This window comes from Mustela erminea, chromosome 6, assembly GCF_009829155.1.
Source record: "Mustela erminea isolate mMusErm1 chromosome 6, mMusErm1.Pri, whole genome shotgun sequence".
Taxonomy (NCBI): Eukaryota; Metazoa; Chordata; class Mammalia; order Carnivora; family Mustelidae; genus Mustela; species Mustela erminea.
In genome coordinates this window covers 113,287,594-113,304,461 of record NC_045619.1, presented here as the reverse complement: position 1 = coordinate 113,304,461, position 16,868 = coordinate 113,287,594, and the positions used below count along the sequence as shown (strand labels likewise).

Genomic DNA, 16,868 nt, shown 5'->3' with positions numbered 1-16,868 from the left:
AGTGAGGGAGAGGAACCCTTACCTGTACAGTTAGAATGAGGGACCTGGACAGACGGGTCCAAGAGCTCCATGTGTAATACAGCATTGCTGTCGAATTCAGACAGATTTGTCGTTTTTAGGGGCTGCCATTTTTTCCAAGAGTGGATTGATCTAGAAATTGAAATTTTCATCTTTTTTTTTTTTTTTTTTTTTTTTTTTTTTTAGGACCAACTGCATTACAAATAAATGCCCACTTTCCCAAGTTATTCAAGTACGGACGGGCTGGTCTGAACTGAGAGAAAAGGCCAAACAGCGGCCTCAGGTGTCGCTCCATGCAAAAGAACACCCCCCCCCCAACCCCCGAGTGAGAGGAAGTCAAACTATGGAGCCTGGGGGGCTTTGTGTCCTTTATTATTATATATTTATTTTCTTCAAGTCAAAAGAATGTTCTTTTTTTTTTTTTTTCCTTTACATTTGGGAATTTAGGCTTTTAATTTAAAAAAAAAATTATCTCTGGAAGACTAAGGTTTTGACCACATTTTTTTTCACTGCCATTTCAGTGATTGCTTCTGTTGCTCACAATAGCTTTCCAGCTTGTAGCATCTGTTGGTTGGAGAGTCAGGCAAGAAGTTGGAATCAGGAATATTGGACTGGCCTTTGCCACCTCTGGCTGTTCTAAAGAAATTTCAGAACTTGAATAAGGAGACATTTAGCATCCTCTTTCAGTCTGGGGCTGGCTGATCTCTCCGTGACATGCCAGTCCCTCACAGAAGCAACAAGCCATCACCTCCAACCTGGCCGGCTGATTATACAAGTATCTGACCAGATAAAAACAAAATACTCTAGAGCATCTGTTTCTTCTCAAAAAACACTCCTCTGTTTCTCATAGCAATCCAGTGCCTGAGCAAACATTCTCCCTTTTAACCCTTACAGAGTCACCATGGCAAATACAAGTATTGAAACTTCACAAATAGAGGAGCTGTGGGAGAGCAAAGCTCTCCCAACATTTGCTGAGATGAAGTAAATGAGCAATGCTTGGAAGACAAGGCAGCCTTCTGACTTCCGGGTCTGGGAGGAAGTGGAGCCCGCAGCTGGGAACTCATGCGTCCCTTGAACCAACTGTATAAATCGAACCCTTGGGCTGCCTGGTTATCAGGCTTTAAGTAAATATTGTGTTTGTATGTGCTCTGTGCTGTCAAAGTCCATCAACCAAAGGGACCGGAATTTAGATATTTTCTGCCAGGATTTCATCCCCAGGTTCAGGCAAGTTTTTAACTGAGTGGAAAAATCACCGGTTGGTTGAAAGTTTTTAGTAGTTCTTACCTAATCTGAACCGAGAGTTTAAAAATTCAGTCCTCCCTCAGAATGAGTTGGTTTGTATTCAGAGTTTTGTGAGGTATTTCATAGAAGAAAATGGCTGTTTGAATACCAGATAGACTAAGAACTTCATCCCAAGCCCCACCGGTCACAAAGGTGGAAAGATACTTAGTGCAGCAGCTGAGCATTTGGGCTCAGTTGATTTAATTTTTCTAAACCTTAGTGCTGCCATCTGTAAAATGGGGATGGCGGGAAGCTTGCATGAAATTGTGTGCATAGTGCTTATTTCATGGTGGACACAGAGTGAGGACTCGACAGGAAGCACCAGCTGTGACCATTCCTTCCCAAACACTCTCTTAATTATTTAAATTAAAGGAGCAAAAAACATGGTGACTGTATAAGATATAAGATGCATACAATATAGACCTAGGCTCAAACATGAGAAAAACTAAGTTAAAAGACAACAGAGTAGAGAGAAGCCAAGATTATTTTTTCTCTCTGCTCTTCTGTAGAATTTTGTAGAGTTCTGAATGAAGGAAGTTCAATTGCTGAGCTAACTGCAAAGACTAAGTGATTTCAACCACAAGCCAGCATGATATGTTTGGCAGGCTTCACAGCCAATCTGAGAGTTATCCCGACCTCACGCCATCCCTAACTGACCTAGATACTAGACACAGTTCCATCAACCACAGAATAGCAGGAAAAAATCTTTTTTTGAGGTGCTAAGTTCTGCCAAGTCACTGACTCCTACAATCAGGATTGATTACAAACACCCAATTAGGAGGCATTTGGAACCTGATCTGAACACTAATCTTGTCTCTTGTTCTTCTTTGGGCTTAATGATCAGCCTTGATGAATACTACAACGGCAATTAGCTAAGTTTATTTTGTAGCCTCCTTTACAAGCACACACACACATGCACATATGTGTTTGTGTGTGTGCTTCTGCCGGAGTATGTCAGCATGCATGCAAGTATCAAGTTTTATGCTGGAAAAAAAAGGAGCTGAGAATATGCATGCCGGCTGAAGGCATATGTCTCACTTGGATCAATTTTTAAGTGTCTGCTCCCCAAGTGAAATCTGGTTGGAAATGCCATGCACATGTTGATTCAATTTGATAAGATTTCAACTAACCTTCTCTTTTAGCTTCTCATAAAGGTTGCTTCTTTCAAATTACAGAAATGCCTAACACACAACAACCTTGTAGTACTCAAAATTCATTATGATACAATGTGATTGCTTATAGTAAAAAATAATAAAGGAACATTAATTCTATTAAACACATGGGGTTTTGTTCAAATTAAATCAGTGTTAATAGGGAAAAATATCAAAAGGAGGAAAGTAGATAATTATCTGCCTGAGTAGTAACCAAGGACGCTGCAGGCGGTAGCAACAATACTGTCCAGCAGTTGTTCTGAGAAGGGTTCGTTCTTAACCACTCAAAAGTTTTTTAATTAAACTGAGCTTGGTGGTGGTGCCTCCACACCGCCCATGTTAGGAAGTTACTTGAGATGAAAACCAACAATGAAAAACTGAAAAATAAAGCCAGGGAAGATTTTTCTCTATTTGCCTTGCATCAAAGGAAGCTCTAGTTCATAAACTTTGTGTGTATTTTAACAAACCCGTGGTGTATGTAACAAATATGAGATATTTGTTACAAATCAACTGAGCCCAAATGCTCAGCTGCTGCACTAAGTATCTTTCCACCTTTGAGATATTTCTACAGCAGTCACTGAAGAACATTAGCATACACTTCAGTATGACTTTATTATTATTATTATTACCAGAAGATGAACTGTATGCACTGTTCTATCTCTATTCCAGAGAGTTTTACCACACCTGAAGGATAGTGCCCGCAGATTTCTAAGACAAGAGTTTAGTTTTGTCTTATTTTGAAATTTATAAAAATCGAATCACATGTTGGGACAGTAGTCTTCCTTGAAGCCAAAGGCTAGTTGAACAAAAGGGGAATTCTTCATAGGAAGCTGGAAATGTTTACTTTGGATTGCTTATGTGGTTCTGCTCACCTTATAAAATTTTATCAAATTTTACACTGTATTTTTCTACATACACTTCGTACTTTAATAAAAGTATGTATACTTCTGTATTTAATATAGAAAATGGAAAAAATATTTTGGTTTAAAATACTCACTGTTTTCCATAAAACAAAGGCTTTGTTTTGGTCTAAATGATAGTCTAAAACACAAGACTGGGACTAGAGTAAGGCACTTGCCTCAGGTAAAAAAGTCAAAAATTCACCAATCAAGATAAATAATATTTTAATGCATAAAAAAATGAAAATTAATGACAAAACCCACAGCTGAACAAAGTAAAAAAAGCAAGGATCAAAACAAAAAATAGTACTCAGGGAAACCAAAAATGGAACTTGTATTTCCCAAATTGCCAATAAATGACAAAGTGACCACTGTATAATTAAATGTGTGAAAATTATCATATCTGAGAAACTAATGGAAGATTAATTTCATTCAGTGAGTTTATGGTCTACAGCAATAAATGAAATGACCTGTGTTTCAAAGTTTGTAATAACTTAGGTAATTTTAAAAGTAGCATTAAAGAAACGATGTGTGATTTATTCCAACAAGATTCCAAAACTTGAATAGCATCTCTATTTAGTTAAAATTTTCTGGTAATTAAACTTCATACGAAGTTACAAAAGTGAAATCTCCCTTGACTGCATTGAATTAGAAAAAAAAAAAAAACATTTATTTTTGGTTCCACTAAGAAGGGAATACACACCTAAGTTATAGACAGAAAAGCATCTGTGCCACATTAGCCTGTGTCTTGGCGAAATCCTACAAAACAGCACTGACAAATCAGGGACTGAAGTCAGGAACCAGTGAGTAAGAAGACCACTACTGAGCTTTTTCCCTCCAACACTACCACCTTTTTAGACTCTTTCTGGAGCTCCACATTCATTTTCTTAATGTTTTTAACCCAATGTCTGTGAAATTTTTATTGCTCCCCAGATGAGGACATCTGATCTGAATGTAATCACACACCTCTTTGCTCAGCAGTATTTGTCACAACCCATTATAAATTATCATGCTGATAGTTTGCATTGCTGGGAAACCGGAAAAGTTCCATAAATTCTAACTACTGTATCAATGACATTCTTGTTTATTATGCAGATATAAAGTTTTATGAGATTCAAGATGTCTGCGTTACCCCCGAAGGAAACTATCGTTGGGTAAGATCTAACTAGCTCAGTGTAAATGCAGGAAACCATGTACAGTGCCCAATGAACATTGCTTTCTCAAAAAACACTTGGCAGGTTGCGTTTTTCTTTCTTTTCTGCTTGTAACTGTGCTTTGACTTCACAAGCGTGGAGGACTGTGCTGGTCAATTCCCTCCACACCTTCTCCTTCAGAACATTCTCTAGCCACCTTTTATCAACATAACAATAAAACCAGACTGGACCGTTTTGCTACACATCTTGGCACAACATTATCCTGCAGACAGATGTTCTCCTGCTTGCTTGATTGAGCGATTGATCGATACCACACTTTGTTCAATAAAAGAATTCAGGGAGTTATAATATTATGGTTTTGATGCTTATTTATCTAGAAACCTGACTCATAATGGAACCTGAAACAGAGATTGTTGCATTTTAAAACTATCAGGCACAACCTGATACATTCATTTTCCCTATGGAAATAATGCCCCTTGATATTCACTCTAAAAACTTTTTGTAAGTTTAGGTTCGTAGTTATGGTCATGTTCTTCACATGAAAAGTTGTAACTGTGTACCCTTTATTGCATTGTTAAAACTATGAAATAGTTTTTAATTCAATTATAAATAAAACAATACAAATGTAAATAAAAATATTTTTCCTCCCAGAAGTCATCTATTTAATTACTTATCCATCCCTACACTCTACAAAAAAAAAAAAAAAAAAAAAAAAAAAAGTTTTTTTTTTTTTTTACTTGGCTTTTAAGGATGTTTCTCAACAAACAGATATACTAAGGAATCAATTTCTTAAGCTTTCACATGGTGGAAGTTGATTATACAAAGACTGGATGTTTTCGAGAGAAACTGGGGGGTGTATTTTATGTGGACCATCCCATTACTGGATCTATATATTTAGCTTGATATGTTCTAACCATCACCAAGTTGTTTGAGATATCATAATAGCAATGATAACTTCTTTTGAGGGAAGCTTTCAACATTTCAAAAGGCTTTCCTATCCACTACCCCATTTTATCTTACCAATAACCTGTTGACATTGGTAAAGCAAGTAATTTTTATTGCTATTAGACATATAATATAGCTGAAACAAGGAGAGATATTAAATATCTTAAATAAAACTATCAGCTTGATCTCAACAGGAATGATAACTACAAGCTTGCTAGCTCGTTGAATGTGGTTTGTTATACCTAATTTTGTATTATCTCAAGTTCCTTTTATGGAGGTAGCCTAATATAAATTAAAAAAAAAAAACCAACAAACTCAAACCCACTAAAATTTTGTTTTGTTAAAAACAAAAACAAAGCCATGCTTTTGTACATTCAATGTAAAATTTTGAAGTCTACAAATTTGTTCTTCCAAGGATTTCTATTTTTATAGGGAATTTTAACTTCAAATTAAAGCTGTGGATTCTTCTTGCAGCCTTCAGAAAAGCCTGAAGAATTGTGCCCCATTTGTAGAATCTCCAGTGTAACCTTCAACAGTGACCAGGAGTCACGTGGACCAGCCTGGAAAGATAGTGACAGCAATGTCTTCAGTTGCTCTTCCTCTATCATTTTTGGAATTTTCATTGATAAAACAATCAGGTGGCAACATGGCAGAAAGGTATTTTCTATGCCATCATCTCCATTGACTTCATCAGGCTAAATATATCACCCTTTCGAGGTTGGCCAGGAGATGGCACCTTCAGAGAAAACCAACCCTCAGTTGATACAGTTAAGAAACCACTTCATTGGGTAACCTTAAAAAAGCCTCACCAGCAGAATGACAGAAACAAACTTCCTGCCCATGTCAGTTTCTTGAAATTATGCTGATATCAATAAAACTGTCCCTTCCTATAGACAATGATTATCCTTTTTCTTGTCATTTTTCAAAATGAAACCTGAGGGGTCCCTGGGTAGCTCAGCCGGTTAATCATCTGATTCTTGATTTCAGCTCAGGTTCTGATCTCAGCGTCCTGGATTTGAGCCCCACATCAGGTTCCATGCTCAGCATGGAGTCAGCCTGGGATTCTCTCCCTCTGCCTCTGCTCCCTCCCTCCTCCCCTGCCCCCACTCATGTGTGCATGCTCCTTCTGTATTTCAAAGTAAATAAATAAATTTAAAGAGAAAAAGAAGGCCTCAAAAAGTGAAAGAAAAAAAGAAAGTGAGAGAAAGAAAGAAAGAAAGAAAACCAAGATTCCAATTCCATAATCCACCTCACATCATGATATGACAAATAGTTATTGAAGACTTACTGTGTTCCAGGCATTGTTATAAGCACTTAACATGTATTAACTCTCTCGACTTCTTCCCCTTCATACTGGCCTCCCCCGTAATTGTGCTGAAACCGCTTGCACCAGCTCACAAGAACCCATCCACATGTCTCTTTAGGAGTACATGAGTACACAAGTCTGTGTACAGTGACATCACATGGATAGCTTGAAACTGGTCATGGTGGGAATATTTACACTATAGAAATTGGTAAATATTACAAATGAGGACCTGACCCATACCCTTCCAAGATCCAGTCCTTCAACACTGATCAGCACATCCCTGCTGGTGACTCCTGATTATTCTGAATTTATTAACTATTATCTTATACACAGACGTGGTCACCACTCTCAGATCAGGACTTAGCGGGCATGAGTTTGCTAAACTGTAATGACGCCTTATCTTTGGAATAATGTTATATTACTTGAGTATGTTTTATGTTGAGTTTCTTACAAATATCTTTTAGAGCCGTTTAAGTATTGTCAAAAAGCAAAAAAAAAAAAAGTATTGCCAAAAAGCAAAAAAATAAAATAAAACAAACTAAAATAAAATGAAAGAAAAAATGTCAGGTTGTCTAGGTTATTGACACTGTAAAATCACCATACAGAATATCGTCAACAACAGCAGTAAATTCCCTGTTTCCTAGCAGTCGCTGCAACACTATTAATGGCAACTTTTGTACAAGATTAAGAAGTCAATATAACGCCCTGAAGCACAGAACAAGGATTAAATTGGAATCGGCATAATTCTATGACACTGTAGTGTATGCTGATTATCTGGAAATTGATCAATGAATGTATGCTAATTCTCTAGCACCAGAATGTTGAATTAACCAGATGATCTCATTTCCCTGCCCACAAAACACTCGTTTTACCATACCAACTCAACAGGTAGTTAAGGACCTCTTACAAGTGGGAACATTTTTATCATTCTGTTCTTCCCTAAAAGGGCTATGTATTTGCAAATAGAACACTTGTAATAATGAATGTCCCAGCACAATAATGTTCATATCCAATAGAACTCGTAACCTATTTACACTGTATACAATTATATCAAACTGACCCATTTTAAAACTTCAGAAAACATATCAGTTCCAGAGAAATATTTTGGAACTGAGATTTAAGTAAGATTGTTTTCCTTTGCTAAAACTACTTCTATATCTAAACTTCATTAAAGGTAGATATTCAGGTTCAAGTGTCTGGGGAATAGTCCCTGTGCAGATTGGCAGAATGGGGTAAGGTAGACAAGACAGAGACCGGAGGTCAGCTGGGTGTCCAGAGAGAAGGGCAAACCTGGCTCTGAGTGGACTGCTTTTGCCCACAAAGTTAAAATACATTTTCCATACTGTGCAAAGCCAAACCTGCACAACTAATTCTTTCCAATAAAGTGAGGAAGAATAATTTAGGCTGTCTCTATAGTGAGAATGTTTTCGTAATAATGAAATCTGGCATAAGTTGAAGCTTAATTACTTAACACTAGAAGGAGTTAACAAGGCTAAAGCAGGTGGATGAAATACAAATTTATATTTGAGTCCCATTGTATTCACTGTGCATTAACTATTTTTTTGAATTTTCCATAAGACTTTCAATCATTAATCTACTAAAAAAAAAAACCCCATCTCACTTATACTCTATGCCTCATTTTTATTCAATGACAATTTGCTTTTGTCATGTCGAACTCAGTAAGCCACAGTCCTTAAATCACAAAATGTGTCAGAGATTTGTTAAAAAATAGCCAACCTCACCATCTGTTGATGATATATATGCTAGTGACCCGCAATATTTAATAAAAACTTGAGCGAAAGTTGAGGTTTCTGGTTCTTCCCCTTTTCAGGGGGGGAAAAAAAAAGAAAAAAAAAAAAAAGCACATAGACACGCTTCTTAACAAAAGAGTTCCGAAAACAAAAGTGTTAACAGGAAAAAGAATATGAGGGATTATACATTTCAACATAATATTCCTAGTTTGGGGAACTCAGAAATCGCTTAACATAATTTAATTTCCATACCATTGACATATGATCTGGCCTAGATTAGAATCCCTCCTGGATCCATTTATATTCCATACTGTAGGCACAGACTTTCCCCCCCTTAGACATCCATGCCCACTAGATGGCGGTGTGGGGCCCTGTTCAAATACTTGCTCACTTACTTGCAGTCTCTGTCCTCCAAATCAAAGTGAGGGTTGAAGTTGATCATAATTCTCTGGTATGGGTCGGGAGCCTGAATCAGCCATTCACATTTTTCACTTGGGTGATAAGAATGAGGATAACCAGGAGACGTAAGGTACCCGGGGCTTTCAATTTTTATCGTATCGCCACACTTATCTGTAATAAAAACAACATTTTGGTAAATCTTTCCCTGACAACCACTTCAGTGCTCTAACTTTATATATAAATTACTGGTTATTATTCCATAACTTTTTAGGGGAACTCCCTGTGGGTCGTTCAGGTGGCGTTGATACAACCCCACCGCCCAGGAACACTCTTTGATCCCAGAAAGGTTAGCTTGGAGGTGGGGGGAAGGAGACTGAGACCTGACAGGTGACAGGACTCCACCCTACCACCCTCCACTGAAGTTTCTTTCCCAAGAAAAAGGTCTTCTAGCGTTAAAAACATTAAATCCTCTCAATAGATGTTAACATGGTCCCCAGGGAGCTTCTGCTAGACTTAATTATCCCCCAAGAAGTGTAATCGCATTAAGTAGCAAGTTCTGAGTGGAAGGTGACTAAAAGAAGCTATTTGACCCCTTGTGTGGCTTTTTGATGATAAGCCTGGTCTATGTCATTGATCAGTGGGGATTGTCATCCAAGACTTCGATTGGCTTAAAGCCAAACCTTTTGTGTTGTTGTTTTATCTGCCCATAAATCTAAGTGATTTTGAGTTATCTGTGCTCTGGAGATCCAGATCAACAGAGAACAAAGTGTATTTGGTGAAGCAGAAATAATTCCGCTCTACTGCTCCAAGGAAAGTTGTTCAGTCTTAGAGACCAGATCAAAGCAACTGGGCAGAAAGCAAAATAGCCACACAGCATTAATTCTCATTACCTAAATGTTGGGGTGGGGGACCAAAACCCACCACACTGAGGACTGGGTATCATATATGGTAAGTCATGGTCTCAGGTTCTGGGAAAGGTGAGCTGACTGGTTTTGAGCCTTCATTTACAAAAACCCAAATGCTGAAGTGATTCACTGAGAGCCAAATAAACCAGTCACTGGGCTGCTTTATTGTTCAGTGTAGATTCTCATTGTCACTTTTTATGATGGATTTCATGCTGGAGAGTCTCAGCCTGAAATGCTGCCACATTTATTGATGCTTAATTTTAAGCAATAAAAATTTGGTGCATAAACTATGTAAGAGGAATAGGTATGAAAGCAGTGAAATATATAAGCCTATCAATCACAAATTTTCAGTAATGGTATATATAGATTTTAATATTGCATCTAATAGATTCCCTGTGGAAAGAGAATGGCATTCTTTGCTCTCAGCATGAATTTATAAATCTACAGAATTTTATTACAGGAAAACCAGGTCAAATGGAAATGAAAGATGAAGTGCCCATCAAAAATGCATAAAGCTACATGCATTACAGAAATCATTTGCCATAAATTAAAAAGAAGACAGTATAAATCATATTGTTTTTCTCAATTGCTAGATGTTTCTGACTATGTTTCTTAGACCTGGGGGTCCCCTTATGCTGGTTTCCTTTGCCTTGGCTTTTAAAAGCTTAAGATTTGCCAAGAAGAAATGTTGCAACTGGAGTTCGGAATCTCAACTAATGATCACATTGGCCTCTGTTACGTGATTCTTCCGAGGCTCTTCCATTATTCTAAATGTGCAGAAAACTTGGAGAGTGACCCCGTCTCATTAAGTCTCCTCCAGCTCTGTACAAACATCATGGCAGAGTCTGGCATCCGTTAGAGGAGTGAAATAAAACAGCACTGCTTCTAGTCACTCCACGAGCCACTTCAGAAGACATTTAGGTGGAGTTGGTACCACACCAGAGCTCTTTAATCTGTGACTTCTGAGAAAGTGACAGTGTAATAAGATAATGTGGACTGCTAGACTCTCTGGCTCTGTTACATCTCTCTAGCAGTTGATTAAGAAAGAGCAATTTCTAATGACTCTGGACCATTAGACCTAAATAAGGTTAATGAATTAATTTAGCAGACACTGGTACTCCAAGGAGGTGGACATGGCTTTAAGAGGTCTGCTGTGTCACAGAAGCATTTTTACTGGCTCTGGTCACTGCAATCATACCAACATGGCCTTAACCAGACAAGCTCACAGACGGAGGCTCAGGTTCTCAACATTCTCCAGACTTCCGCTAAGAAAATTTAAAAATGTATTTCATATATATATGTGTGTGTGTTTGTGTGTGTGTGTGTACATGTACATATACATATACATATACATACACATGCAGTTCACAACCTAAAGTCTGGAAGCTATTTGCATTAGGTTTCAAATCCCTCCTGTGACCATCCAGACTACGGATTTAATCTCAGGACTTGTAGAGGGCAGAGGTTGGGTTCCTGTAATTTCTAAAGTCTAACCACTTGACCTCTTCCAGTTGGAGGAGAATGTTGTTTCATCCTTTGCCAGATTAGAGAAAGATGCCACCAACTCAGGTTCATTAATAAATTGAACTCCACATTCACAGTGTGTGTGTGTCTGTACGTGCGTGAGTTGCCTCTGAGCATATCTTTTAGAACACCGCTTGGTAGCTGTTGGGGGGAAATCTATTGCTTCAATCACAAAACCTCCAAAAAGCATATTAGAGAGATTAACTTCCATCATAAAGATGTGATTTAAATTCCTCTTGGTAGGAACCCCTCCACTTGTGGTCTCTTATTAAAACAATATACCACAGTTAGTAGTGGGTGTTCTTTTCTTCTAATTACTTTGATTGAAATCTAATCCAGACAAAAGTAAATATTTGATAATTAGTTAATAATAATTGCTGAAGACTTACTGTAAAGATAATTTCATACCCTTGCCTTCGCCTACTTTAAAGTGTAAGTTAAACATGCCTACAACCAGATCACATTTTAAAATACATTATTTAGGTTAGGGGATACTGTTTATAACCCAGCAGTCTTTCATTTACTTAACAGTGAGTGGTTTTAAAAGCTAAGTGGAAGCTGCAACTAGATTAGGGATCTTTAGATATCCTGGTGTTTTATAGTGTATATATCAGATTCCTTCATTGACACTATGTAACTTTCATTCATACTTCTGACACATTAGAGGCGATTTGCAAAGGCGGAGGAGGGAGTTCCATCCACCAAAAAAAAAAAAAAAAAAAAAAAAAAAAAAAAAAAAAAAAAAGCAAAAACCGCTATCCCTTGCAGGCACCCACCAGAGGAAATGGTTTCGAAGAGCTGCAAAAGAACCAGGAAGTTCTCCTGGTAAAGTGTTCATTAACTTTCAACAGCCATCAAATTTTTGAAAGGGAGTCTCATCTAATTGCCTTTGGGAGGAAACATTATTAAGATAATTGGTGTGCTGATCATAGAAGGTAGGCAGCTCTGCCGTGTAACAGGGCTAGGAAAACCCCCATAACCAAACAACCAACTTCAGAAGGGAGGCGGTGGACTTGAAATCTTCCCTGCCCTAAGCCCACTGATCTTATTTCTTTATTTCTCCTCCAGGACAAAAGTTTCATTCGCCCGGGAGGTGGCTATTGCGGGCTCACCCCGGCGGCTCTGCGTGAGTCCCGCGGCTGAGGCGGGAAGGCGAACCCCGGCCGGTCGCCGGCAACCGGGGAGCCCGGCCGCCGCGCTGTCACACGCGCCTCCGCCTGTCACTTACCGTTGCGAAAAGCGCTGGCCAGGGCGAGGGCAACGGCGAGCGCGGCGCAGAGGAGCGGCAGCCCCCTCTCCATTCTCCCTTCGCCGGATCCCCAGGCGGACGCGGGAGAACGAGAACGTGCGGCGGAAAATAGAGCAAAGGGGGAATCTAAACAATCTGCGGAGCTTCAACTCCGCCTAGAGCTGTAAAATCCTCAGTCCGTCTTGGAGAAAAGAGAGCAGCGAGGCAATGCCTTGATCCGAGAGAAATGCTTCTCTTTTTGTGTCTCAAGTCGCCTGCATCCTGTCATTTAGCTCCGGTTTCCTCTCTCTTTTCCCACACTTGTTCCTCTTCCAGGAGCCACTGCCCGGGCCATGTCTCAAAAAAAAAAAAAAAAAAAAAAAAAAGGAGGGGGGGTAGCCGGGGGAGGAGGGAGGGAGGGAAACACACCAAAGCCAATTTCCAGAAAGAAAAAAAAAAAAAAATCCGGCTTGTTTCTGGACCCGTTGGAGCCGAGGAGCTGGCGCCCAGGGGAGGTCCGGGGTGTCTGCGCGAAGGAGAGGAGCAAGCAATGAAAAGATGAGCGAGAGACAGAGGAGTTTCACCAACTGCACCCCCGCCTCCCCCACCTCCTCCGTCCTCCCCCTCCCCTTCTGGAGCCCTTCCCTCGCTTCCTCCCTCCCCTCTGCCGGCACAGGCTCGCCAGTAATTGCCTGACAGGAGACTGGGAGGAACAAGTTTGCCTCCGTGTGCTTTCCCGTCTGTCTGTCCGTCTCCCCCGAAGGCCCTGCAGGATCTCCGCGGGAAGGGAGGCGTAGGGGGTCTGCGCCCCAGGGCGTGTGGGTGTGGGTGTGGGTGTGTGTTTGGAGAGGAGGCTGCGAGGTCGGTGCCAGCGACTGGGTCGGGCTAGCCTACCTCTGCGTGCTCGCTCGGGACCGGGGGAGGGGGGAGAGACCCGCAGCTCCGCGGAGGATCTCCGGGATCCAGCCGCCAGCCCAGAGGCGGCGCGCGGGGGAGACGGCTGGGGCTTCCCACAACTCCAAATCCCCGGCCCGCGGCGGCGAGGAGCGCGGGGCGAGCCGCGTCACTCCGGCAGTGCGGGTCCCAGACCCGGGGCAGAGAGCAGCGGGGCACCCCTGACGCTCCGGGCCGGGACGGGGGAGACCCGGGAAAGCTGGGCTGGAGCGGTGGGCGCACCACAGAGCCGGGCGAGGGTCGACAGCGTCGCTGCCGCGTGAAGCAGAGTCAGACCACTCGATCGGGCGAGGCTGGGCTGCAGCTGCGCTCCGCCTCTCTGCCCCGTAGCGGGGCGCGCTGGCAGGCGCCGGTCGTGCCCGGGTGCCCGCCGCACACCGGCGGCTCCATTGTTAACCGAGATTTGGGGCCCTCTCCTCTGGGACAGAGGGAAAGCGGGAGGGTGGGAAGTAATGCGCCTTCCAGCTAGGGGGCAGCCGTCGCCCGACCCCGCCCAGCCTCACGTCTCCCTGGAGCCCAGGTGTTGTGGGGGGAGGAGGTGGCAATTAGGGGTTCAGTGGCCTCTGTTTCGGTGCCTCTCGGGGGAGGGAGAACAGCGGCGGGGGAAGAGGGCTCTTGGCCGGGGTCGCACAATGCCCACCTCAGGCCACAGGCAATTGTCACGCCAGACCTCTAGCTCCCGTGTTCCCCCACCTCCCACGGCGGCGCGTCCTCACTGTGGGCTGGATGCCCCCCAGGTCCACCCCCAGGGGCTTTCCGGGAACTGCTGCAGGAGCCTCTGAGGATATGAATAGCAAAGACATTTCAGGGAACAAACAGGTTTCGGCCAGAAACGGTCTGGCCCTCCAGAGGGTAAATGGCCGAGGACCCCCTCCCAAGGAGTTCGTGGGGAAGGTGAAAAGGTCGCTACACCTTCTGGGAATTGGCGTTTATGTGCACACCCTGAAAGCAGAGCCTTATTCCTACCTGGCGCAAAGAGCTGGCAAAAGACATTTAAGAATGTTGGCAAGGAGACCCTGGTCAAGGGTTTTGGCGGAAGAACTAAGGGCGGGACGGGAGAAGGGCAGCCCGAGGCGCGCGGGCCCGGCTGGGCGCGATGACGCGCGCCCCTGGGGGATGCGGGCGGGCCCGGCGAGGGGCGGAGGTGCACCCGCGGAGCCCGCGCTCGCCGCGCTCTCTCTCCGGTTCCCCGCTCGCGGGGAGCCCCAGTCTCCAAGCTGGAGACGCGGCCCCCTGGCGCCCAGTGGGCCCTGCCCCCGGGCTCCTCTTTTCCCTCACCAGTTTCCCGGGTCTCGGTTCTCGGACGCCGGGAGGCGCTGGGTGGGGAGGTGGTACTTCGAGGCTGGCAATCAAATGCTTGGGGCGAGCGGAAGGGACGGTGGCGGGGCCGCTGGCAGCCCAGAGTCCTGGCCCCGTCTGCGGCGGACGGGCGGGCGGGAGGCAAGACCCGGGCGCCAGCCGCGCCCAGCGCAGACCCGGGGGAGCAAGCGCTGCGAGGGAAACCCCAGCTCTGGGCTCCGACGGGCGCAAGTCGCCGCCTCCTCGCGTCCTCTCTGCCTCCAGCGCACCCCACCCCCCACCCCAGTCCCTAGCTGCGGGGGCCTGAGCCGCATCAGGAGATTTGGGATGACCCCGAGCGACCTCAGTCCAAGGCTCAGAGAGAGAGGCGCCTCTTAGAACTGGCGGGTTGACAGAGAAGGGGAATGGGGGTGTGTGCAGCGGTCAGGGCGTCCTCGAGTCACAAATACCCGCCTTCTTCCTACTGGGAGCTAGGGGGCCGCACTCACTCCAGGGAGCCGTTTTTGACCCGACTGTGCCTCGGCGGGGTGAGCGAGGGGGCACACGCGGGAGACTTGAGCTGTATTGTTTTTATAAAACTGCCGCCAATCTCCCTTCCCCTTTCCCTGCTGAGTGTGCATTTCCGAGCCTGGACCCACCACGCTAACAAATAAAGCCAGCGGATCAGGCACTCAGAGAGGGATTGCCCCCCACTCCGCAACCTCTGTCCCTCTGGCTCCCTTTCCGCCCTTCCCGGGAAGGGCTCCTCCAGTTTGTCAACACGAAGGAAACCCCCGTCTGCCTTCTTGCTCACCGTCTGAGCACTTTGGCCAGGCTTTCTCCAACCAACTAATAAGACCTGCACTATGTACTGTGAGGGAAATACCGAATTTAAGTTCTGCGTCTGATTTTTCTGGTCTTACCTGATCTGAGGCTTTTCTAGGCTTCTTAGTTTCTCCACGGCACTGGGTAATGGAGCCCTACCACACTGATTGATAATTGCCAGCTAGTGGGTTGGTACAGAGCAAATTGTCCTTGCTAACAACCTCTTTCCTCTGCCTTCGATTCTGCTAAGTGCTGAAAAGGGTCAGTCTTAGATTTCTGCAATTCTCCAGCACGGGAGACAGACCGACCTTTATATGAGAATAAGTGATAGACAGAGGAAGAATTTGGCAGTGTTCCTAGGTTGATTTTATTTTGATCTTACGAACACATCACTCTTCCTGACATCACAAATCCCTAGACTAGATAGGACCTAGTTCCACTGAAGGGAAGATTCATGGAGCACACTTCCAGAATGCCAGTCCTGGCCTTGGGTGGGCAAGCCCCAGTCCCATTGACATCCATGCAGAGCTGCAGCAGGAATAAGGCGCTCAGACCTTCAGAGAAGGACTGAAATCGTTGCCCATCATTGAGAATAGACTGGATGGTAAATGTTAGGTTCTTTTTATCAAGCTCTCATCAATTTGTCAGAAATGAGATGAGATCCATTGCTCCCAGAGGGCCATTTGAGCCACTAACTTCCTCAAAGTATTTCAGGTTGATGCAATATGGAGATTGAGGTTGGTATTTCAAAACTATATCAAGTCTAGTCAAGTTTTTTAAAGCATCAAACCCACATATTTCAGAAAAGCAATAAAACAACATATTTTTAGTAGGAGCTAACCTACATTTGAAAAAGAAAAATGGGAGAAGTGAAACTGGGAAAAGATTAAAAATCAAAATTTAAATTAATTTACTATTATTTTATTTTTTTAAGGTTATTTATTCTTAGTAATCTCTAGACCCAGTGTGGGGCTTGGTGTCACAACCCCCAGATCAAGAGTCACATGCTCTTCTTTAGCCAGCCAGGAGCCCCTATTATTATTTTTAAATTTTCTATTAAAAATGACACATCTGCTTGGGTAGCTGGGGGGCATAGTCGGTTAAGCCTCCCACTCTTGGTTTGGGCTAAAGTCCTGATTTTAGGATTAGGAGATTGAGCCCCACTTGGGGCTCCCTGTTCAACCTGAGTCAGTTTGAGACTTTCTCTCCTCCCCACATTCTCTCTCCTCTCTCTAATGTAAATAAATCTC

General features: G+C 43.3%; 1 protein-coding gene across 4 annotated transcripts in view; it reads right to left on the bottom strand.

Annotated features, from left to right (window-relative positions):
- NRP1 (neuropilin 1) overlaps window positions 1–13,551 on the bottom strand; it is a 137,198-nt gene extending 123,647 nt beyond the window's left edge. For 2 of the 4 annotated variants that reach the window (XM_032349327.1, XM_032349329.1), the window contains exons 1-2: window positions 12,562–12,925; window positions 8,901–9,075 (exon numbers count right to left, since the gene is read on the bottom strand). In XM_032349327.1, the coding sequence (XP_032205218.1) occupies window positions 8,901–9,075; window positions 12,562–12,634 (248 nt within the window). In that variant the 5' untranslated portion in view covers window positions 12,635–12,925. Of the gene's footprint in view, window positions 1–8,900; window positions 9,076–12,561; window positions 13,088–13,455 lie in introns of those variants that run through there. The other 2 variants (XM_032349326.1, XM_032349328.1) reach the window with 2 other exon arrangements.
- Window positions 13,552–16,868: the final 3,317 nt, after the last annotated feature.